At 35.0% G+C, this 26,522-nt stretch overlaps 1 protein-coding gene across 1 annotated transcript in view; it reads right to left on the minus strand.

Moving 5' to 3' along the window:
- Positions 1-26,522, minus strand: part of LOC132696591 (neuroligin-4, Y-linked-like) — a 331,275-nt gene that overhangs the window by 122,675 nt on the left and 182,078 nt on the right. Inside the window, exons 3-4 of the mRNA XM_060661512.1 lie at positions 24,698-25,018; positions 23,514-23,778 (exon numbers count right to left, since the gene is read on the minus strand). Of these exons, the coding sequence (XP_060517495.1) occupies positions 23,514-23,778; positions 24,698-24,940 (508 nt within the window). The 5' untranslated portion in view covers positions 24,941-25,018. The remainder of the gene's footprint in view (positions 1-23,513; positions 23,779-24,697; positions 25,019-26,522) is intronic.

Raw genomic sequence — 26,522 nt, forward strand, 5'->3', positions numbered from 1 at the left:
TTGAAATTGCTATTAAAGTGTAGTACCATTTTACGAAAGGTGGCAACATCGCTTATTATAAGAAAATATTTTAAAATTGATCATGGTCTACAGAAAAGCATTACTTCCGTAAAAATAATAAATGGAAAACAGATTAAATAGTTAATAAGCAACCCAACAACGATGGTTTAAATATAACCCGAATTCTGAAGATGATCCCGAATTAGTTCGAAACGGTGTATATTCATATATATCGTTGAATTTGTCTTTAAAAGGACTATCCAAAAAATGCAATAAAATGTAGGGTGTTCAACTTTAAAAAAATGAACTTTGTTTTGCCACCCTCTATATAAAAAAGTGTTCAGTGACGAGTTGGAAAATAAATAAAATTCAAGGTCATCCTTATAGAAACAACTTTTGTATTTATTGTGTTGTAACCCTCGTAGATTTAGAGGTAAGGGATATGCCCCTCTTAAACTGGTCATTTTGTACATTTTCAACACTGTCTGTAAAGAAGTTGTAAACAATAACTCGTATAAAATGCTATCTTTAGAGTTTTTTCCATATTTTTGTACTTTTTTGATATGCAAAAAATGCTGAATTATCTATATTTAATTAGGTTAGGAGTCTTCCATGGGAAATATGTTTTTCTCGAAATTATATTATTATATTATATTTATATATTATTACGGAATACTCGTAATCGAATACTTAGAAATTGGAGATGTTCCCATCCCAGATTGCTCGACGAGGAGTCACAAATGAAAAAACTGTAAAACGTATATTCCCCAATTACAAATTGGCAGTCTAAGTGCCACTTGCTTAAATTCAAAATGTGTTATGGTCAATTAGAGAATTGAACCCTTATAAACCGTGCTGCTGACTTTAGATTTTTGCTTAATGAAAATGGGAATCCTCTTTTCCCTGTTTACGCTAGCCTTCATTCGAGTATTACGAATTAAATTTCAACGTAGGTGTCATCAAGTCACATCAAGCCTGAAATCTTCTACGAACTTAAATTTCGACTCGACCAACATTATTAATTTTGTCCTCATGGAGCATATATTCTAGGAAGTATAATAAATAAATTAAGTTCGTAGTACTTTTAATCGGATGCTCTCTAGTAAGGCGCAGTTAGGCTACAGGGTGATTTCTCCTCTTCTGAACATGTATTGTTGTTGTTCACCCTCAATGGATCAAACTAATTTACACGAGGGAGAAACATTCCGATTAAAGTGGCAGAAGTTGTGACAAGATTGAGAATAATTGAATTTCATTGATAAAATTTTGCTCTATTACCAAAAGGAGTAATAAAATGCACGATTAAAACCAGTTAACCGTTTTTTTTACATATCATATTTTCATTTACTCATATCATATATCGGCTACCCGGCTTCCGGTTTCTTTTAGTTTTATAGCCCTTACGAAGGCTTCTACGTAGCATTTTGGTACAAAACACCTGCGTATGTAATTGTTATAGAAGTTTTAAGGTATTTAATATAATTGAAGACCCAAATAGAAGTATAAGCTTTTAAAAAGCGAACCTGGTGAACATGGCGTCCATGTGGCGGTCATTTTTATGTTTTTTCGATTTGACATAAAAACCTGCATTCAAAAAACTATATCAAACAATATTCCTGAAATATGAAGGAAGTTTAACGTTCAGTTTTTTATAAAAATTACGTTTTTGAGTGCCTATTTTAGTAATAAAATTAATTCGTGTTTATAATAATGTTAAAGTAAAAATCCATTGTAGTTAATTTTAGGCTATATGCAAAATACTTGTAATTAGTAGAAGTTATTTTGAAAAATTGACAAGCTCTTACTTACAAGTTTTTATAAGGGACTAAAATTTGGTAACGGTAACCTTTATAAAATAATTGATATATTCCTAGATTTTATAAAATATCTAATTCACTCGTAATCGTTTAACATTATAAAAAAAAAATATTAGTTTTGACAGGCGCACGATTTTTGCCATAAAATTATCCTCGGCATCAGTCTGGGACCAATTATTAATAACGCATCATCAAGGCTGCATTTTCAACATCCAATTTCGAATCAATCAAACCTTACGGACCTTTAAGCAGGATAGGGCATATCTCTTAACACGTTCGCTCCTGCTCGCGTCCTGCCGGTAGGCAACCAATTTTCCCTGCGGAACGGTGTAGTTAGAGCATATAATTCAGGCACGTAATTAAAGTTTTAAAATCTTTTTGAAACAGTTAAATTGCAGTCGCGCGTTTAATTGCCATTGTGTTAGTTAACGGCGCGGAAACCTGCAATACGATTAAAAAAATGACAACGAAAGAGTAGTTAACAAGGGAGAAATAGCGGGCATTAAAAAAGGTTTTATGCACTGTGAAACGGCCATTCTTGTTCGGCTCTTATTAACGTGCAAGGCCGTTCATTGTTCCTTATTGGCGGGCGTTGAATGTCAAATTGAAAAAAAAACCTGCCGGCATTCGTCGGTACGAAAATGAAGTAGGTCTCATTTATCAAAAGTGCGCTTTAGTACACCCGATTTGCTTTCACGGGGCTTTGTCCCGTACGAAAGGGCGAACTTCCCTCAAGCGCGAAAGACAAGTATATCGATTGCCTTTATATGTGAAACCGTCTAGCCTTTCGTGACCGAACCGCGCCACCAAAACAAATACACGAGCATACGTCGACGTTAAAAAATTGCCTCCTCGGAGGCTGTTGCGATTGTAAAGCTTTTAAACTAATGGCATCTTTTTACATTCGACGGGATCACCGAAATGTTATGTTCAAAGACGAGTGCCGCTATTCAGGTCCAGAAGAGGTAAATCAATTCATCACGGAACAATACGGAAAGAAAATTATAGTGTCGTCGGTAAAACCTCTCACTTTAACAACCACTTTAGCCTTAACTTTTCAGCGGTGCTGATATTACCGTCTTTGATGACTAATACTGCAACCTGTAGCCTAACTTTATGTAAATTTAAAGAGTTAATTGTTATAGTGGGGATATAAGTCTGTAAGTCTAGTTAATGACATTCAATTCAATAAATTGATTTAAAACTTCGGCGTTACTACTTTTTTAATTATTAAAGGGTCATTTTCTAACTCACCTCGTGACATATATGCCTTTATATGTAATGTTTGAAATGCTGTTGTACCATGCGTTCAATTTATCTTGATAACTATTTAATTAGCTGTAACTTTTTTGTTTTTAGAGATGTCATGGTATACAAAAAAATAAAATCTCAGGGTTAGTAGCCAAGTTTATTTCCAAGTGACGTATAAAATACTATCAATTTTTTGGCATATAAGCCTACATTATATTCTTTTAAATGGAGCACCCTATATATTATATATGTTTTTAATAGAATATCTTATTCCGATTGCAATGGTGTAACACACTTCATATTTTAGTTCATTAGCTTTTGACAAATCGGCAAAAATGGGACATTTTTGTATAATTACAAAGAGTGCCGTGACTCGCATTGCTACAAAATATATCTGCAAACTGGCTGGAAATCTTACTGGCAAACCCTTGCCAAAATCATTTAGCTTCAGTTAATCTAATCCGCTGGCACGACGTATTTCTTACGCTGCTAAGTCTACTAAGCCCAACCCGAGGTGCATAATGTCATTTTGAACACAACCAGTAAAATAAATTTGCCAAGGACTTTACCAACAGGTCGATAATTTGGCCTTTACCGAATATATAAAACCCTCAAATTCCTAATCAATAAATCAATATACCATGATCTGAAATATTGTGTTTTTACAACCGACCCCGTGATTAACTTTGCCTACTGCTTATTACTCCAAACCCACAGAATACCCTGCCAAGCAGACCCTTTCCGTAAACATTCCGGGGACCGTCCCAGGAATTTATCTACTTACACTAGCAAGCGAGATATAAGTATGTTTTCAATATTTCTCGCCGAGCAACTATTGAAACATGTACATAAAAAAATTTCATTATATTTCTACATAGTATCATTAATATACAAAATATTATATTATATAAATATCATATAGTCAGAGAATCAGTTACATAAATACGTTCTTACCGGAAGAATCACATTCAAATACCTCCGCAATATATACGAATATTTTGCAATTTAGATTAAAATATTAAGAACGACCAAATATAAAACGGTCCATTTACGTTTCAAAATAAAAGTTTCTACAAATATTCGTTACGGTCCATAGATAGATAGATAGTTTTATTCACAAAGCCCAGTATGTATACAGTGGATGTTTCGTCTGGAAATGAGTACATTATAGAGTAGTATAAAGATACATGGAATTAAATATATAAACAATACGACAACACACATTTAACAGTACAGTATAGAACAGTTCCAAACGGATATACAAACAGTACAAACATATTGACAAAATGTAGAGAAAATATCACTAAACTCATCAGGGCACTCCTGTAATATATGTTTCAAATTCTTTCAGGTCGTAGAAAGCGTTGGTTGACAGAAGCTTTTTGATGCACTTTTTAAATTGTCTTGTAGATAATGCTTTTATGCTTGTAGGAAGCAAATTATAGTAATAAGGTCCTGCGTAATTTAGCGACTTTTTGTAGGACATGTAGTACAGTCTTGGCTTTAGAAGGTGTTCTCTGTTTCGGGTGAGAGCCTTCATTTTTATGAACGATGATGAATAATTTAAATAAATATATGCAAGGCACTGTTAGTATTTTATACTTTATAAATATATCTTTGCATGATAGCCTCCAGGCAGTCTGAACATCAACCTAAGTATCCTTTTTTGCTGAATGAACACCCTCTCCGCATCACTCGCTTGTCCCCAGTTTACGATATTATATGAAATAGACGAGTATGCTGAGGCGTAATAGAAAGTCAACAAGGATCTTTCAAAGAAACAATCTCTGATTGTTACCATTGCAAAAAACGTTTTGTTCAGTTTATTACAAACACTATCTATGTCGTAGTCCCACTTTAGGAAGGCATCGATGTAAGATCCAAAAAAACTTTGTTGTGTGGTTTAATTCCACGCGTGAACCCGCAAAGCTGAACGCTAGGTTAGTCAGAGGTTTAATATACTGACCAGTGAACTGTTTTTTCCAAATTTATGATCAAATGATTCTGTTTGCAAAAATCAACAAACTGTGCCACAACACTAGAGGACCTATTGATCGGCTCCTGAGAAAAAGTAGTGGACCTAAGATTCCTCCCTGGGGCGTGCCTAAGTTAACGTTGAACGATTCCGAGTATATTCCATTCACTTCACACATATCAGGCAAGACCTTACCACGGTCCTGCGAAGGTCTGCGGTTATGGTAGTGTAAAATACTTGAAACGTTAAACCAATAAAGGCACAATATTTTTGATCGTACAATATCTGACATGAACAACTGTGTCAGACTACTACATATTTAGAAGCTACTTTGGTATAAAGGTGCTTTTTTCACCCAATCCAGACAAAACTTTTTACGCCCTCGCCTTTGAAATGTTTTCTAAGTGCGATTTTTAATTCTCCCTTCAATTTCCTGATTCAAGTTGTAAAACAAATATATTTTCCAAGTTTTACCTCCTCGTTTTATAATTGCAACATAAAAACTCTTTTTTTTCCCGGAGTATATTTAAGAACTTTGTAAAAGACGGTTGAATGATCTGGAAGGGGGAACAGGGCTCCGACGGAATTTGAGTCTGAAAAAGTAACAAAAACTTTTCTTGATTTACCGACCACTTTCTGAGGGGATGGAAATGGATAATTAGCAAGTGGGAATGTAAAAAATTTAAACGCAGCTTACTTGAAAGGGTTTCTCGCTTAATGAGTTTTGAGAAGACATTGGTTGTAAATTTTGCCACGGAAATTCTTTGCGATGCGTTTACGGCTTTCCCAAAACACTTGAGAATATTTCCGTTGATTTTAATAACTTCAAATTCGTATTTAACTTTGAAAACAATCCCATAGAACTAGATAGAATGTAAGACTTACATATGTATATATGTTATTCGACAATAGGCGAAATTTGAAGTCTAGTTACTAATTTGTGATTCAACTAAGGTGCATCAGTGTCATTTTAATAAGAAAAAATTCCCCGATTAATGAAATTGACTCCTGTACTAATAATCGTCGACCTCCCAATGAATGAATAATATTTTCGTCTTTGCCAATTAAGTACCAGAAATAATTTGTAGCACTTTGTTCTTTTGAAGCTTGTCGTTGTTCGTAATAAATTATTGTTGATCAATCTAATCGTACGCAAGAATCCATGTGTGATCTGTGGGCATGAGTACATATCGCTTAAATCCATGGTTGGGATGCACTGAGATATATCCTTATAGAGACAACCTTTGGCTCTAAATAGGTTCTTTAAATCTGAATTCACAATTCACTCATTCACGATTAAGGATCGTCACGCATTTCCAGGTTAATATAAAGTGAAGTTCTCTTATATTTATTAGTTCATCTTTATGTTTTACAAATTATTATATTGAGTTAATTATAATTAAAATTTAGAAGCTCTCAGAGATGAATCGAATAATTTTTCCGCTTACTTTTCTACATCTAACATGGACGCCGAAACAGTAAGATAAAGAAAAAAGGAATGTTTATGATAAATGGAGAACAAATTTGTTGTGGTTTGAACTGTAACGACAAAAAAAAATGACAATTAAAGGCGTCATGCTTGGCCATGGCGTAATTTCAATTTGAATGGTACAGATCAATAATGATAATGATAATGATAACGGTTTTGCTTTTTAAAAGTGTTATTTCATTCCGTCTAAACTTTATTAACTATAGCTGGCGAAGCATATTTTGACGCTGTGTCCCTAGGGGTAAAAATCACCATAGTCCGATTAGATTCCACTATTTAATTAAATATTTTTGTAATATTATTATTGTGTTGGAAATATATTTCTAACCAGAAAAATTGTTGTATTGATGAACAGACTCTTATATGATACAAATGAAATTGTTTGGGTTAAGACAGTGTTTCCGAAATAGAGAATGCCATAGTTGTGGCGTGTATCAATTTATCCACTTTTACAGAAGATATCTATAAAAGTTTCTTGGAGTTGAGCGACACTCCTATGAACATCCAGCAATATGCGAAATTTAGCTTCCATTTCTTAAATGATCTGTTAATTTTACTAAATCTATAGCAAAAACCAACATTGTGGTAAAAGATGTTTGAGTTCACTAGGAAAATAAAAAAAAAGAAAGTGACATGCGCCACTTCCTGAAAATATGGATGAAAATAATTCCGCTTATTTCCTGAACTCCTTAAGAATCAGGCCATGAAGTGACCATTGTTTCAGTTAAATATCATCATATCATCAATGTTTCCTTAAAATTAATAATAACTGTTATACTTTTTGGAAGAAACTTCTACAGGTTACTGTTATACTTTTTATAAAACTTCTGGATTCCTCTAGCGTCGGTTTTTGTTGGCTTCTTACGAGCTGAACTGAACCTGGCTCGCATTTTACTCTGTACCTGGTTATATATTGTTTGAGGCGGGATGGGCTAAATATCTGATGATCTCGAATGACTGATTCCCATATTGGTAATAGGTGAAGTCTTGGTTAAGACTGTTGATTATAGATTTCTATAAACTCTCGGATTTTTCGTTGATAGAATTGATTGCATGCAAGAATTGAAGCGATGCAAGAGTTTTATAGAATAAAATTGTATGTCCGGTTTCGTGATTGTGTTGGGCGAATGTTGGTGAGTTTATTTATTTGTCTTAGTCTTAAGGCTCTTTCATATTCTTTGAGCCTATTTGAAATTTTTCCTCCAGTCTCTCCAATGTATTCTTTCCCGCATATGCATGGAAGGCTGTAAACTCCTGACATTTCAAATTGAATTTTGTTTTTGATGGACCTAAGCTATTAAGAGATTTTAGATCTTTTAATATGTAGTTAGTGATATTTTGAATGTAAGGAAGGTGGGCAGGTGTGAGATTGCTTTCGGGCTCATTGCTATTGAAAGGTTGTGGTGAAGTGTATTTTGTAATGGAACGCTTAATGTCTTTAATGTGGCAATTATTAGAGAGAAGAGCAGGTGTTTTTCTTATTCTGGTTTTAGTGACTCGTATTACTTCTAAATAAACAAAAAAGTTGATAACCGATGATTTTTGAGCAGGAGGATTTTCTATTGATAAGAATATCTAAGAGTAAAAGGTTATTATTAGTTTCTAATTTAATGGTAAAACGTATGTTAGGGGGTATAGAGTTTAAATGTCTAAGAAAATCTACTCTTAACTATGACGCCACATAACAAAAGTATCATAGACGTAATTTTGGTTTTAGATGGAAGGTGTTTTTCTTAAAGGCTTCCATAAATATATTTGCGATGACTGGTGATAATAGCTGTTCCCGAAGATGTTTATGCCCCTTATTTTGTTCCACCTCCCTCAAACAATATTTAAGCACGTACAGATTTCGAGTTTCAGTTCAGCTCTGAAGAAACCAACAGGATGATTGGCGAAACCTCAGCAAGTTCGACTGAACAAGAAACAACGTAGAAGGAATCCAGAAGTTTTGCAAATAGTATTACAGTATGAAGTTTCTTTGAAAAAAAATTATTAATATTATTTTAAATTGTTTTTTGTTGTTATTTGAAATTATGTTATTTTGATTTTTAAATATATTACGTAAAACAACAAACAACAATCAAGTTGTAAGCACAGTGGGAACAGTTTGTTTATGTTGTAGGCGACCATCTATTAACATAATAAATAAGAACTAAAAGTTCAGATTTTCACGAAATTATATATTTTCACATGACAATTGTTTCAACAACACCGTGTCTTTATCAAATGTATCTGACATGGTGTTGTCAAAACAATTATCATGTGAAAATATATAATTTAGTGAAAATCTGAACTTTTACTTCTTTTTCATCAAGTAAAAGCCACCTCAGTTCAATCTATTTACATCTTTTATCTATGGTTGTCGGACTTAAAAGCTATCAAAAATATACAAATTTTTTAGCATAGCTTCTACAACCACTTTAACCTATTATATCTGTTTTACTGGACCTGTTATGGAAATAATCCTGTCGACCGCAGACTAAGCACGAAAGCGCTTTTAAGGTGACACGCGGTTTATTTCACGTAATTTCTCCAGTTAACTGCGGCATTCAAAGAAAATCCCTTAAAATCTAAAAATGCGCTCTCGCAGTTGACATTCGACCCGACACCAAGGCGTCGCCGGTCTTTAAACTGGTCCAGACATTACACCTTTTTATCAAATACGTTTGAGGCCCTTTAAAGTGTTTACGTAAGTTAAAGGCGAGTCTTTGAGCCGTAATTAACGTGGCGGCGACGAAAGGGCGATGCCGTTTTGAGTCTAAAGAGATTTGAATTTGAATATGTATCTAATGTTATGCCGAATATTTCTTATCGGTTGGCATTTTGCCCGAAGTAATTTTCCATTTTTAAATCAATCGATTTTCTTCTCACTAAGCTGGAGATGTCGGTAACGGTAGGTCCTACGTTACCCCCATTGCAACAGAAATGATAAGCTTTAAAAAAAAAACATTTTTTTTTTGGCTGTCCGTTCTCCGTTCTCCGATTCTCCGTTCTCTGTTCCAAGGTTTTGAGCAAGATGCTTCAAGTTTTGCCTCTTTTTAACAGTTGATAAATGGCCATTTTTTGGACGTTGCTATGAAACACGATAAGTGTCCGAAATTTGAAGCTACGGACTTCAAATTTGGCAAGCAAATAGCGTTTGGCCCCTAATGGAACTGTTGAAATTGGGAGGGTTGGAGGGTAGGGAAGTATTTAAAAAAAAATAGAAATCGCGTTGGCAAGGGTCTAAGAAAAAAATTATTTCTCGAAAACCATTTACGCAACCGGAAAAACTCCTGAACGTAAAGACGCAGAAGATTTGGCTCCATAAACTGTTATCAGTGATAATTTTTCAAGAATTCCCTCAATATTAAAAATTGGGTATAACTAAAAGATTGTTTTTCAGATCTTAGTTTCTTTTACATTACTATATAGCCCGTGTGGACAGCTAAAACTCTTATATTTAATGTTTTCACGTATTGTACAGGGTGTTCCCGATATTCCGTGCTATATAAAAAATGTGTTAAGTGTCCTAAATTTGCAGATATCGCCTTCAATTATAGCAGAGATCCTTGGAGATCCGATGCTTTAACTTTTTTTTCATGCATTTTTTCGATTATATACAGGGCGTTTTAGTTATAGACAACAAAAAAAATATTACTAATTACTTCAAAGGGTGCTATACACCGCATCAAGGGCTACAATTTTTGTATTTACGGTTTTCGTCTATCACACACGTTGCTCGAGATATTTGAAAAATTCAATAATAATAATATTTTTCTTTATACCATTGGCATAACAGTACGCTTAGCTGCTTAGTGCCAACATTGCTGAACCAGATGTTAGAACAAAATCGTGATTGTAATAATAACAAAGCATTTTATTTGTAATTTTATTTGCCTTTACACCAACAACAATCGTGCTATTGCGTAGGTTCAAAAATACACTTATTTCTATCTAGTTTAAGTACTCCGCTCTGTGTTCCCTGTCTCCACCATCCAGCGAGGAAGTTAAGGGTTGGTTTTCGTATAAAAGGCCTGAGCTGGTTAATATGGTACTTTCATAGAGACAGCTCTCTGTGTTTAGTAAAAATTCGGAGAACATTTCAAACAGACAATGTCTTCTATCATGCATTCCAAACTCTCTTTATCCGGAATTTTCAGTTATCAAAAGATAAGCCATAAGCGTAAATTTTTTACTTCTGTATAGGAATGGTAAAGCTTAGCCTTGTCCACATATAATAAGCAACTAAGTCACACGGTGATGTTTAAAAGAGTTTTTTGACTTAACTATTCAAAATTGCCTTAAGACGTACATAATTTCCAAAAGCTGAAACACAATGGATCTCTTGAGTTGACTTCAAGGTGTGAAGAAACAAGAAATTTTGAATGAAGACTCAGATAATGAAAATGAGTTATAAAATAGAATAAAATAAGCCTCATTGACTAGGTAATATAGATACTGAGCGGGAAACAAATTTTCTGATGAAGAGATAAACTGAAAACGTAAGCTAACCTACAAGATACTTGAAATCATCATCGATATAGAGTGGTCCAAAACAATTGGAACAATTGCGTTAGAATTGTCATACGCTCCTTGCCGCATATCCTGAGAAGAGGAATATGTGCCTATCGTAATAATTGAGTAACCTGCATTTGCCTTATTTTTAAGGACATTTCATCTTGATTATCTCAAAAATGTATTTTGGCACATTCCTCCTTTGGCAATTCCAAGATTCAATTATTGTAAAACAACACCCAAATCAGTCCTTTTCTTGGTTGCTTTTTAATTACTTCTTCAATTTTGTTTATTGCTTACTTTTAATGGTAGCTTGGAAAATAAGCCTGCCCTCTCCCTCCCAAAAAGCAAACAAAAAGCTCCCAAACTTTTCGAGTTTTTTACGTAAAGGACATCGTAAACAATCTCGGTCCGTTAAGATCACTTTCTCAACTTTCACGAGTGTTTCCGCATCCCATAGACGTGCGTCACGTTTTTTATCCTGAAGTCAAAGTTTAAATAAGGTGTTTTAATAATTTCCGAGGGCTTGTAAAGTTTCTTGATGCACAAACAAGCAAATATGGCGAGATACTCGGTGCCGTACAACAGATGTTTCGGTATTTACCGTTAAATTTATTTTGTCCCCAATTCTTGCCAAAATGCGGCACGGAACAGAGAATGTTTTTGAATAAATTTGTTTAGTTTAACGCGGTGTGTGGCATAAATTATTCTGGAGAGAGGTTTATTTTAGTTATGAACTATTTGTGGTCAGTGTAACCTGAAAAAAAAAAGGCTCTACTATATGACAATGGTTACGACGAGAGGTTCGCACTTTTAATATTAAGTTTTAGGGAAAACTTATTACATAACGCCAATGGTTAAAGTTACTTTTTATTCTTATTCCGAGTTGATATCTCGGAAGCGAGCTCACATTGCTATGGTAACTTTTCCTCGCTTGCAAAATGAGAAAAAGCAGGTCCGTACTGAAAAAAATCAAGCTGATGATAGTTTCTTGGAAATTTGACATTTCTCCAACAATCCTGCTGACTTCCTCAGAGCTTAACTGAAACTGACCTGAATTTTACTCTGTACCTGCTTATATATTGTTTGATTTCCATATTGGTGAAAGGTGAAAACCTGAGTCGAGGTTAAAGATTGTTTGGTTGCTCATGGATTTCTATAAACTCTCAGGTGTTTCGTTGGTAGGTTTTATTAAATGCAGGAATGTGAGTTTTATTGAATAAGATTTGATGTCCGGTTTTGTGATTGTGTTGTGTGCTGATAAGTTCATTTGTCGTAATTCATGTTTCGAAAAGTATTTTAAGGACATTTATGTATTTATAGTTTACATTCCTCGCACTGGTGCCAGCTTCGAAGTTGAGAACATTTTTGAATCTTCGTCGTCGCTGGACTTGTTGTTTAGCGTATCTGTCTTGCTGTTAGGTAACTTCAATAGCCCTGTTTCAGCTCCTATTAATGATAGATATAGATCCGTACTCAAGTTCAGCGCCACATCGAATCTTAAACAGCCTTACTCTGTAACTAACCTAAATAGCCGTTGCTTAGATCTGGTTTTGGCCAATTTCGCCGTTGTGATAGTGAGAAATGCAGTCCCACTTATCGACGAGAATTCACACCATCCCTCGTTAATAGTTTCCTTCCGCGCCGCTTTTCCTCGAGTCTCTAATTTTCCAATCAATGGGTACGATGAAACCGAATTTAACTTCAGGCACTATCCTTATATGTATGAGCTGATGGAGCATGCAGACTGGAATAGTATTGACAAGGCTCTAACTCTTTTTTACAACATTCTAAATAATATATTCACCAAAGAAATGATCGCAAATCTATTTGAAAAGGAGAAAGCAACACAACGCAACGCAATTTCAAGCAACACAGATCTTATTAATGAATTATCAATCAATTAAGTTCCAGTCTCGCATTGCCTATACTGATTTTGTGCGTCGTGCTGAGTTAAGCATACTTGATAGTCCTACCAATTTCTGGTAATTTATTCAGCGTAAGAAGGTAGATTCGCGAATCCCACCCTGATGTCCTATTTTTATGAGCCATGCTATGGGCCTATTGCAGTTGTCGCAGTTTTTGTAAAAGTATTTTGGTAGAGTTTACACCATATCCCAGTCATGTCCCAATGTTCATCTTCAACGGTATCCTTTAATCCCGATCTAGTAGACATAGCTAAGCTTACCATCCGGGATGTCTTATCAGCAAGCAAAGCCAAAAGTAAAATATGCTCCTTTATGCCACATTTTTAACCTGGTACTTGAAACGGGTGTTCATCCAGAATCTTGGAAAATGGTCAAAGTTTATCCTATTTTCAAAAAAGGTGATCCTTGCGTATTTGAAAACTAGCGACCTATTTCGATATTGTGCAATTTTTAAATAAGCAATAAACTATCTACGCGGCAACAAGTTTTTATGCGAAAAGATCATGTATCATCAACCGTTGCTTCCTCTCTTCTTATATCCGTGACTCCCTGAACAAGCAAGGTCAAGTTGACGTTATACATACTGACTTCCACAAAGCGTTTCATCAGGTAGATCCTCACTTATTGATTGAAAAATCGTGTCAAATATTTGGTTTGTTCGATTCGCCGATTACAGTGTTGAGGTCCTATCTGGTGAACTGTAGACAGTTCGTTGAGATTGAGGAGTTTAGATTAGTTCCGTTTGTTCCAACTTGTGGAGTGCCTCAATGTAATGTAACCTTAGACCATCGCATATGCCCATGCGGATGGCCTAAAACTTTATCAATGCATTGAAACCTGCACGGACTGCATGAATCTCCTGGATATTGTTAGTCAGTAGTGAACTACAAATAAATTGCATCTTAACATCAGCAAAAGTAATGTGGTTTCCTACCACCGAACAAAAACTCCTGGGGATTTTATTTGACAGACGTTTTTTTTTTGTATCTCACATTAATAAAATGGTTTCCAGTGCAATGCAAATTTTAGGGTTCGTAATAAGAAATTGCACGCATTTTTTGATAGCTCAGCGTTTATTAAATTGTTATTTAACTGTTACGTTAGGTCCAAGCTTTACTATGGCTCGCTGGTATGGCCACCAATATATAACTGCTACACTCAGTCCATTGAGAGTATCCAGAGAAGGGTACTGAGGTATCTAATGTTCAGGGAGGACGGTTTTCTGCTGGGAAGGTTCGCTGTACTGTCTGTGAGCTTGCGCAGAGACTTGCAATCTGTTTCATTTCTCTACAGTTCATTACGGAGTCGATTGTCCTTTTCTTCTGGAACAATTACGTTTTCATGTGTCGCGGCTGGAAGGGAGACGTCAATCAACTTTCTTACCGCAGATACCCAGGTCCAATACCCATTTTGAAAACCCAGGCTATATTCGATTATCCGGTTATCCGTACTGATAAATCTTATCTTTTTTTTAACCTTTTTTCCTTTTTCTTTAGTTATAAGATTAATAGAATTAAGATCAGTTTTTATGTCCCCGGTGTATATATATTGTATTTCCTGTAATTGGTTCCTGTTACCTGTTATTGCTATTGTTATTATTATTATTATTATTATTATTAATTTATCTATATTTGCAACTTGTACCTAGATTATGTCTTTAACAATAACAACAATATTTAATGCTTTCGATACCAACAAGGTGTTATTTGATGATATGAAAGTACGAAAAAACATTTGATAAAGACACGGTGTTTGTAGAAACAATTGTCATGAGAAAATATATAATTTCGTGAAAATCTGAACTTTTTGTTCTTATTCATTTTACTAAAAAATTGTGAGAGGTTTCATTGCAAAAACAATTTCAAAGGAAATTTAAGACGTACGCCAATGTGATGCCAAGTCTAATGAATACCTCTCCGGAACAAATTTCTAGGCGTGCTTCACCTTGGTGATCGAAGCGTTTCCGTGAACTACAAGTTATAGATGAATTTTGTCATGTGAGTGGACAAAACAAAGTTTTTCTTCAAAAACAATTATAATTGCTATTTTATAGAAAACATTGAAATTGTGGGAAAATTTATATTTTGCCTTTATTATCGTGATATTTACTTACGTTTCAACCTTGGGAACAATTTGCAGTTCACCAATCAATTCAGAAGGCCAAATTTGTTCCTGTCTATTTCACAACATTAATAACGGCGTGATATTGAAATTTGTATGTACTATATGTATGCCATGCATTTCATCGATCAAATTCTAAACAAGATGAACCGCAACGCATATAATAAAATATATATTTGGACGATAATCAAATTTGATTCGCTTTGCATAAAACGCATTAATTTTGGACTAAAGCAAAAATTAAATGCATCCCCTTAAAACGGAGGACTTGAAGAAATTTCCTTAATTCGTCAGACGTAACTTAAAACCTTACGGACAGAAAACCTCAATTTTTCTCCTTTTTTTTCCACTTTTCCTCGTAAATCTTGGCTTACTGAATTGCCCAGTCAGAGATAAAATCAGGCGAATAAAAGACGAATAATTTCCGAGGATTATTCGCTCAACCGGAATTTCTTTTTGCAGTCGAATCTACATTTTAAATATTTTCTTTGCCACGTTGTCACCATCTGCAGTATATTTCACTTTACGTTTTTAGTATGGGGAAACCTGAAGGAACCTACCATTAAAATTTTATAACAGAAAATCGAAAATTAAGTTGTCTACCAGGTGGTATTAGATACCCTATGTACTAAAAACTAATTTTGTTACATGCAGCACACACCCTATATATTCAAGATATAACTAATATTATATAATGCAACACGTTTGATAACTTTATTTTAGTCACGAGACTGATTTGGCATAGCGAGTTTTACATTTTAGACACCCTCCCGATTTTGTACTTCTCCCATCAAGTTTAGCCCTCAATTAATTTATGGGGCGGAATCGCCTTCAGACTGTGAAGCTCTATGATGAGCGTTTAGTCTATCTCACCGCCGGGCATCGACGTAATAGCTACGTTAGAGGTAAGAATGCGCAGTTCAAATGAAGTCGTTCCTGGATTTTCCGTTTCAATTCCCATGTTCGCGGATAAGATAATTGGCGTATAGGTTTTGTGAACAAACCAAAACTGAGCATGAGTTTTAGTTATTTAGTGAATTATCCGTGATGTCAAAAAAATTTATCCTAGAGTGATGAAGGCCTGGAAGAAATTATAGGGATAGGGATTTTCCTATGTTGGGAATTTCGCTATTTCCTTAAATAATCTTTTCATCTTGTTAATTCTAAAGGACCCCACCTGATCCTTATATTGTTTCTCAAGCTCCAAAAATTATAATGCAGTATTTCCTCTGCTCATGCCTAACAACGTGTCACTTGTATTTCTTCATAGGTCATTCTATTACTTCGAATGGACTAATAAAAGCGTGCTTCCTCTGCTCTCCAGGTATCTGTATTTCTTAATGATTGATCCGCCAACATGTGCTGCGGTGTTATCGGTGTCCATAGTGTCCAGCTCTTATCTAATTTCTAGCCCTTTGCAAATTCTTGTTTGTGCCTTGCTCTCCGTTACTATATGGTGTTTCTGTGTGTCTATCTATAAAATGCTGTTAGTTGTATCAAAGTCGATCTTTATCTTCGTCTTTGGAGGTTCTCCATAAATGCTGATCGCAACACCTTTATTGAATCAACGCTCTACGCTCCGCAGTAGGTCAGTCTTGTTCTGGTCCCACTCTTCCCTACTTCACATGGTTATCGTCGTTTGCACACGTACGTCACAGGAGAACATCTGATCTCTCTGAGTTACCCTGGGTAATGAAGCTGACGTCTTCAAGAGTCATTTTCTGCATGCTTGATCAGCGCATTAGAATAGAGAATAAGAAAACTTACACGCTAACTTATTGTGCAGGCGCAAACAGACTTGAATGAGTCTTATCAAAATGGCTTTTTTCTGTGTATGGTTATATTAGGTCTAAAAATTAGGATACTTTCTTAAAGTACAAGCATTATATCTGTTTGATTGAAATTTCCGCCATCCAATCATAAATCTTTTTTTTTATGCTAACGCAGATGTTACTCAAATATCTCGTTCGGATGTGCACCCTGCTGCGTGTTGACGAAGTCATAGATAACATTAGTATGCTGATAACTATTGCTGTGACGGTTTGTTAATAACATATTTCATTATTTGATGTGCAGTTAATTAACGCGCCGTTCGGTACATAATACAACTTTATATCCGCAAATCGATAGTTGTAGTTCGCGGCAGGATCATAAATTTTGTAGACGCTTTAAAGGAGTAGTTAAAGGGGTGAACTGAATCATATTACAAAAAAGAGTGACGATTAAAAACTTAACAGGCTCACATCGTTACATTTAGAGAAACTTGATCACTTAGTAAAACTTCAGAAATGGATAACTTATAATTTGAGATTTCTTGCCTTTATACTGCCTACCCATCGGCAAAAATAGTCATTAGGCTTTATTGTTAATGTTTATTGCTACTAATCACTACTTATTAAGGTGTCAACATAATTAATTTTAAACTAAAATAATCGGTATTTTAGGATTAGGATTAACTCGTACCTCGTACCAGCTAATCAACTGATGACAAGTACTTAGTTTTTTTTCAAATATAAAAAAATTGTTATTAAGAAAATCTTAATAATTATACATTATCAAAGGAGAAATTTTAATCTATATCTCAAATGGTTTTAGACAGTTTTGTAGTTAAATACTGATTAATTCAAAGCAGTTAGTCTGTAATAGCTGATTCGTAAGCGTGTTGGTGACTAAACCTAATTTTTAATGAAGAACTAAGTAATAATTATAAATGTCTTCTATTGTGTAATATATCTTGGATTAGAGTATATTATAATAAATTTGTCACGACGAATCCGGCGCAGTCTAGCTAAAAAGTTACTCTACTGAAGACATTTAACTTTAGACATTACGCATTTGAGCAATTTATAAAAATAAAAATTTAAGCTTATTAGGGTCAGTACATGTATAAAAAAATATGCTATAAAAACCGTAAATCGTTTTACAATATGAAAATATTATTGTTAGCTTAAATCGAATTTATATTGCAATAAAGAAGAGAATGATGATTAAATTTTCGGATCCTATAGACAAAACGAAGACATGAGTTTTGAACTCATTGTATTCGGGTTCTACTCTCATGATTAGATAAGACAAGTGACTCGCATTAGTTTCTTCTCAAACTTTTGCCTAGTATATGACTGTTATTATAAACCATCTCTAGTAAGCAGTAGGTTTTGTTGAAAATAGATTTTAATTTGATAGAACTTTAATGTTAAGTCTGCCGACTAAAGGCATAGTTTTGTGTTTACTTCCGAAAACCATGCCGCATGGTTTTGTAGGTTTTATTTTGAGGTTGCGGGCACTACAAAATTAACTTATAATACTTAAATCTCGATTTATTTTAGACTCCGCCTCAACGGAGTCATCGCCAAAATGTCCGCAGTATAAACTAAAGTGAGCAATGGCCCTAAAATGGAGCCTTGTGGGACTCCACAAAGAAAAGAAACCTAATACATTATTAAAGAATATTCTTTGAAACCTGTTTGATAGACATGATCTAATTAAAGTACACGATGCTGATGATAAACTTTAAGTTACTTAACAGCAAACTGTGATTAATGGTGTCACATGCTTTTGAAAAATGTAAAAGTACCAATATGCTGACCATATTTTTGTCCATGTTCTGATTATATCGTCAATAACATTAGTTAATGCTACCAAAGTACCAAATTGTTTCCTGATGGCGCACTGCACAGTCGGAATTATATTATTGTTTTTAAAATAATTATTCGTAGATCATTGAGATGGTTAAGTTAGGTTTTTTCTATTGACATTGATAATAGTGAATATTTCAAAATGTTCAAACCGTAGCAATTACGAACAAAAATTTTTAACTTTTTAATCTTTAAGTTTTTTATTCAAAATTTCGGTTGGTATAAACATATTGATATGGGGATTTCAATGGTTTGTTCTATGTATCTTCTAGAGATATAGAAGCCCTGTCTAATGCCGATAATACAGCAAATATGAAATTGTTTTTGAGAAGATTCATTCATAATGCGCAGGCGCATGACCTATCGGCATTCAACAAGCAACAGACAGATAGTTTGGATGCGGCATTTTTATAGCAGTATTTTCTCAAAATATGCTATCGGTGGTATCGTTAAATATTCTCGGAACAGAAGTCAAGTGTGTGAAAATCGCTATGTAGAAAGAAAATGGCGCAAAGTGCAGGTTAGTAGCTGATATAGAGAGGCATGCATGGAGTATCATTACCATCGCTGCGAAAATATCAATGCCGTCTTATTTCTGAAAATGTTAGAACCCTCATTCATCACTTTCGTTTCAGGCGTATTTCAATTTGTCTCAGCTTTTAAGCAATACTCACTCTAACTATTGCTAGTAAAAGGAAATTTTGGGTGAAATATGAATATAAAAAAGTTGGTAATTATGCCCCCTGCTTGCTATTTCAGAAACACGAAAATAATTTCGCAATGTGTAAATTTCTGTTGACTTCCACTTTACTGATCAGGCGGTCGTTCCAAGTGGCTAAGAGGAAAAGTTCGCAAAATCAAAACGCGCAATAATTTCACTCCGAAATGAATATAGTATGCCGAAATTGATTTAATGATAATTTAATGACACGTAAAAGCTTTTATATCGGTTAATATATTGTGGTTCTACGTTGACGCGGTTATTTTCATTATATTACCGTAGGGGTGTATTATTAGCATCCAGTCGACACTAAATAGCGTTGTTGTAAGGACCGCATAAATTTGCATCGATATTGCTAACATAATTGCTAGCAATATAGGTTAACAACATACATAGAAACAATCTGAGACACGGACAGAGTGGCTTTGCCTTTCAATACCTTTCGAAGACTGCATAAAGAACGTTCGTCGTACGGACACATAGCTTCACATTTTTACAAAAACGCATCGTGGCAGAATTTTCGAAAAAACGAATTTTATTTATTAGTTATGAATTAAAATCAAAGAGAGATGGACACTAACACCCAAAAATCGGTTCAAAAAGAGTCTTAAAGCTAGTTTATTCCATTTTACTGGGTTTTATATCATTTCCATGTTTAAGATTGGATTTTATGAAAATCTACATTAAAAAACCTTTATCTAGCGTCCTGCCCTCCCTGGCATGACCGACAGAGACATATCAAGGACGCAACTTTTGGAGAAGACGACTAGAATATTCCACTGTTACCGCCAGCAGGTGGTGAGCCTTTTAAAAGCGGTGTGCTGCGCTCACTTGGAGTCAGTCGCAAAGAGACGCCGGAACGCGCATATATAAGTAATTCACGGTCATCAATAAAAATTAGTAGTCAGATTTATAGTGAATATTATTTATTCACTATAAATAGGGACGTTATATGTATAAATTTTTAGTAGTTAGTGATTTTGTTATTTTAGATGAAATAAATGTTTCAATTTTCTGCGGAGTGACTTCTATAATTTCAGCGTAGCTTTCAATGAACCCGCAAAAAAATCAGTACTTTAAGTAATGATTTTAAATCTCAGTATAACAGTTCTGAGCCCACAAGTTACCCAGGAACAGTAGATAAATCGCTTTCATGAAAATGTCTGTTGGCCTGTGTTATTTATCATCTCTTGCTTAAAGGAAATTGCTCGACTTAATTGGCTTAAATGCTTTTATACCGTATTTGAGCATGTCCGTGATTTAATTTCAAAACTTTTGATTTTAACTTGGTAGTTTCTAATGCCTTTCGACTGAAAAGTGGTAAATTTCCCATGACTCTAAAGTTTATGCAACTTTCCTTTGAGACATGAAACTGTAGATATTGTACAGTAAGCAAGCTAAATTGTAGACAAAATAATATTTATAAAAAGTTGGCTCACAGCTGATGGCATCAATCCAATTTGCTGTAGTTGAAGTGAAGTTCTTAACTGAAGGTTTTCCAGGATTTCGTTCATTTTCCCATGGCGACTTATTTAAATTTTCCCACAAAAGTTTGAAAAGTGGTCGAAGTTGATGAGAAATAAAAATATTCGGAACTCGCAAACTTTTTGACAAGTATGCAAAAATCAATAAATAATTGAATCAGATGACACACCCATAATTTTATTTTGGAAAAAAATATGTTTTGCCAAAAATTGGAGTGCTGAAATTAAAAAGTCTCGTCTTCCTCAGTTAGCGTTTATTAATTCAGTTTCTGCTGAAGACAAAATTATTTCATATTATAGATAGGAATTAGTTAGTTAGTTTTGGTTAGTTAGGGTTGCGTTCCGATTCGAGATTTATATTTTCAGACCACTTGGAATAAACTACAAGCAAAGCCTTTAAAATTCTGGATTTATTGAAATTGCAAAGAGCGTAGAATTCCCATCGTAATAACAATTTTATATTATTCCCATGTGAGACCAGAGTTGGAATACTGCAACTTAATATGGTTCAAGGTTTATAAAAATGGTAATGACGAAATTGAAAAAATTTAAAGTCAACTTTATCGATATGTTCATTTCAAAATCAGTGGAACATGGTCAACTTTTTCGTCATATACCGGTAGGTCGCGGAGGCAACTCTGGTAGCCTTCACAACGATTTTAATTAAAAACACAAACTGCCAAAATCAGAGAAACTTCAAAATTAACAAAGTCGCTCAACATATTGAAGAGGTTGGCGACCACTGTTATAAAGAATATTGGAAAGTCGCCTTTTTCCTTGATTGCTTCGACTTCTCTTTTTATCTGGGTGAATATTCTTAATGTGCTGTAGTGAAAACGGTCTACATATTTTTTTATTTGTAATTTGGTATAGCTTGGTATATTTGGACCGGAACGTAACAATTTGTTCTGTTCTATTTCATTACATTTCTACATAGTATCATTATTAATATACAAATTATTAAATGTAATAACAATAAAGAATAAGTCATTTAAAAAATCGTCACCATCGCTACTGTTGTCACCTAGTAGATCAACTCCGCCACTAAATCATCACCAAATCATCTCAATCGGGTAAAATATACGAGGGTAATCTCAATATTTCATGTCCGTTTTTTGTGCTATAGAATCGATTTTGTAGTCTTTATTAAAATGTTGCTTTTTCATTGACTCTTCAAAATATTCTTCAAACTCTTCGTTATTTGAAGAAATATTTGGAATTTTTCTAATTTGGGCTGAATGATGCGAGGCATTGTCCAATACAATAACACAATTTTTCCATAGTTTTCGCAACAGTTGATTTTCAAACCAGTCCTCAAATGTTTTCATGATAATCCACACTCGAGTCTTTGAAGTTTTTGCCAGACAAAAAGAATGAATCTTCCACCCAACCATTGTTGGACCCAGCATGAAGAATTATTATGCATTTTCCATGTGAAGGCGGCACGTCTAGTACACACGTGTTACTGTCATCACATCATCATACTGTCTTCAGTATAGAACCATGTTTTTTTTTCGAAATTTTTCAATTCTCTCCATGCGAAATTCTATGAGATTCCATTAGCACTTGACGTTTTCTAATTGTAATAATTAACATTTTTAGATTATATCTGCGTGGTGCTCTTTAAAAATTCGGGAAGTACCAGCGTCTTCTCCCACTTTCCTCTTGACTAGCCCATTTATAACAATTTTTCTTACAGTTGACTTCGGAACTTTGGTCATTTCATTTGTTTTTATTGCTGCTCCTATTACTCTCCTGAATTTCTTATAAAATTGTAATGCATCCCAAGACAAATAGATCCGTTTTTTAATTTGCTAAGGTAGTTCGTCTTCTAAATTATCATTAGGTTGCACTACAAGCTCCACTTCGCCTTTAAATTCTGCCCTGTTTTCCATTTCTTCTTTTTTTCCACATTTTAAAGTGTTAAAAAATGTTTAATTGCAACATTCTAATAAATATTTATCTCTATTCTTATGACGTATCTGAATGATGTTGCTAATCGACAGGCACACAAGACAAAAATGATTATTTTCAAACTTACCTGTAAGATAAATATATTACAGGTACTTACTCTTAGCCTTTGAACAATCAAGTGAAAACAGCCTCGCAGGGTTAAAAATCGAGGTTCAGCTACATAAATACGTACTTACTGGAAGGATCACAGTCAAATACCTCCCTAATATATACGAACATATTGCAATTAAGAAAGATACATCTCACTTGATATTAAAATAAACGCTTCCACTTATTCGAAAATACCCCGCAGCATCAATGCTTAATCAAATTTAAAACGGTCCATTTACGTTTCAAATAAAAATTTCAAGTTTCTATAAATATTCGTTACGGTTCATCTTAGGTAAGACCTACTTAATGCCGAATAAACATATGTTTCACCACGGTCCTGCGGTACCTTAAAATAATTAAAACGTCAAAGCAATAAATGCGCTATATTTTTGGTTGCATTATATACGATCAACGCAGGCACGGTGGTTTTACAATATTTGGGTAATATTTTAAAGATTTTTAAACTGTAATTAGTTCATTGTTCTATTGAACAGTAACGGTATAAATAAATTAAAAGTATTCATTACTTACCACTTCCAGGAACATAAACGTTCAAAAACAAACAATCCTCGGACTGATTGACCAGCAATGGTACCAACTTTTTCAGATATTGGTACCTCCCTCTGGGCATCGTCTGCAACGCGGCCGTCTTATTGCTTACGTCTGGATATTTTTGTGGACAGACGGCACCAAAAGTGTCGGCCAATCTAGTACCGGGCCAGGGAATTGGGGGACGGGGTGGTTCAAAACGTAGGGGACCAACGGGCGGCGCCGCGTAAGGGACACCCCTAAAAACCTGCAAAGCGTTTTCGCAAAGTTATATTTGCTCTTCGTTTATTTATTATTATATAACAAAGGCACCTAAAATGTTATTAATATTAGCTGAATGGTGGCCTCTCTCTGTCTTTTCATATAAATAGGAAAGCACTTATTCAAAACTTGTAGGTTTAAATGAAAAACCCCCCTTAGCAAGTTTTCAAGGGTAAAAAAATTCATTATCTTTTTTTCTTTGGTATTGGTAAGCTATTTTCGGGCTGTACTTTCCATCACACATTTTTGGTAGCGACTTTTCTAAACACCCCTTCTGTAGATAATTGACAAAAAGTTTTGGAGCAGTCAAGAATGGGTTTTCAAGTCAATGAGTATTTGAAGACGAAATATTATCCTGGGGAAAACAGATAGATATCCAAGGGGCCGGAATTATATTTATAAGCAAAATATCTGCCCCATATACGATAAAAAAATTACCATAAAAACGTAGCTTAGAAGAATTAAAAACATTTATACAAATTTTTCAAAGAAACTTTCACAGGCTACTGTATATTTTACAAAACTTCTGGATTCCTCCTTATGGAAACGCTACGTCGATGATACTTTTGTTATCTAGCCTCATAGTTTGTAAAGGTATATAGGGTGTTTGTAGGAGGCTCAGCCGAACTTGGTAGGCACATAGAAAGTAGATTTTGAAAATTGTTGTTAATAAATTGCTATTAATAGATACACAATTTTTTTACATCGTTGTTTATCTAATATCTTCAAAAATTTGAAAAATATATATTTTCACTATTTTAAATGGTTCTAAAACTTATTTTTGTGCGGGATGGAAGTTCTTTTTATACAAGTGAATGATTTAGGTTTTATATTATTATTGAATATTAAACATAATGTTTATATAAATGGATGATAAAATGTTTATAGCTTTTTATTTTATTCACCTCGACCGGCTCTAAATGTCTTGAATTCAATTCCAGGATTATGCCGCGAATGGCGCCCGTTTCAATCTCGACGATACGCGAACTATATCGCGGAGGACCAGCTCGCGTCACGTGATGCCGCCCGATTACCGAACACAATACGGCCACGAACAGCCACACCCCAGTTCGACCGTAGACGATGTGGCAACGCGCATTAAACTCACTGCGACGATGGCTGCATAGTGCCGCGCATCTAGAAAGCATGGTCTGCGCGGACGGGTTGGCCCAGCATTACTTCAGCCGCATCCGCTCCACTTGGGGGGTAGCTCCAATGCTGCACGGCTGCAATAAACGTCCAATATTGTAGAGCTTCTCTCATAGAACACTTTACATATTAGGGTAAACTGGGTACGGTTGGAATAGGGTACGGTCGAAACATCTTAAATATTGAGAAAACTAAATGCAGGGCGGGAAGGGGTGCAGGGGGACACGCTTACAGAAGGGTTTATTGTGTTTTGACAATTATTATTCCACGTGTTTGTAATCGCTTTTTTCTAGAATCAGAGGGTGGGTAAAGTGGGTGAACGAGGAAGACCCTGAGGTTAGCATGGGGTGCGTAGCCCACAATAGAGTTTTCAAAAAGATCAAGAGCGTGAATTGTCTAAATACCTTATTCGTTGTGCTGACATATATTTTGGTCTCTCGATAAAAGAAGTTAGAAAATTTGCATACGAACTTACCATCAAATATAATTTGAAGATTTCGCCCACATGGACTGAAAATGAAGTGGCTGGAGAGGAATGGTTCCTTTCATTTATGAAAAGAAACATAAGAAACATAGAACTATCAGTGCGTGCTGCACAAGCTACAAGTCGATCTAGAGCGACTGGTTATGGACAGGGATCACTTCGAACCTCAGAATATTTATTATGTTGACGAAACTGGAGTTACTACAGTGCAGAAGCCACACAGAGTTGTAGCAAGCAGTGGCTCAAGACAGTTGGGCGCACTGCTGAGCGAGGCCCTTTAGTCAAACTAGCATTTGCAGCCAATGCTTTGGGCAACGCAACTAAATCGATATTTGTAATTCCTCGGATTAGATACCATGAGCATTTTATCAGAGATGGAGCAGTAGGTTCAATTGGTACAGGTAATCCATCTGGGTGTATGCAAGATGAGCAGTTTATTGTGTTTCTCAAATATTTCAAAAAACACAGGAATGCTTCTTAGTCACATAAGGTCTTACTTGTATTAGACAATCATTCGTCTCATATATATATTCATTCTTTGGACTTTTGCAAAGAGAACGGATTAGGTTTACTTTCATTTCCACCCCACTGTTCGCACAAATTATAGCCACTGGATAGTTCGGTTTATCTGTTATCCAGGCAAAACGATTACTATTTATGACATACAGGCTGGGTTTCGAATTATTCCAAGGAATTGATTTCGCACCATGGTTCGTGACAGACAGGCTAGACCCAAGTGCTACAGAAGAAGTTGCCAGTGCGTCCATCTGAACCTGAAAATAGAGCAATTGCTAAAACTCAATCGCCAGTGTCTTCCCAAAACGTTGCGATGCAAGCAGCAAGAATCCCGCCTACAGAAATCAATCAAGACTTACAAGTTATGACAGCAAATCTGGAAGCAAGCGTCTCTTTTCGTGCTACTGCTTTTTGTATGGAATTAGAAGCAATTCCGTTCACAAGTAGACAATCTTTATTCTCGCCTGAAGCATTACGGCCCTTCTCAAAAATTCCTATTAGGAAATTAGGAACAAGAGATAGAAAAACAGATACTTCTGAAAAGGAAGCAGTAAGACAAGAATACGAAGAACGAGAAAAAC

The sequence above is a fragment of the Cylas formicarius genome, unplaced genomic scaffold (genome assembly GCF_029955315.1).
Source record: "Cylas formicarius isolate icCylForm1 unplaced genomic scaffold, icCylForm1.1 PGA_scaffold_1__22_contigs__length_36826433, whole genome shotgun sequence".
Lineage (NCBI taxonomy): Eukaryota > Metazoa > Arthropoda > Insecta > Coleoptera > Brentidae > Cylas > Cylas formicarius.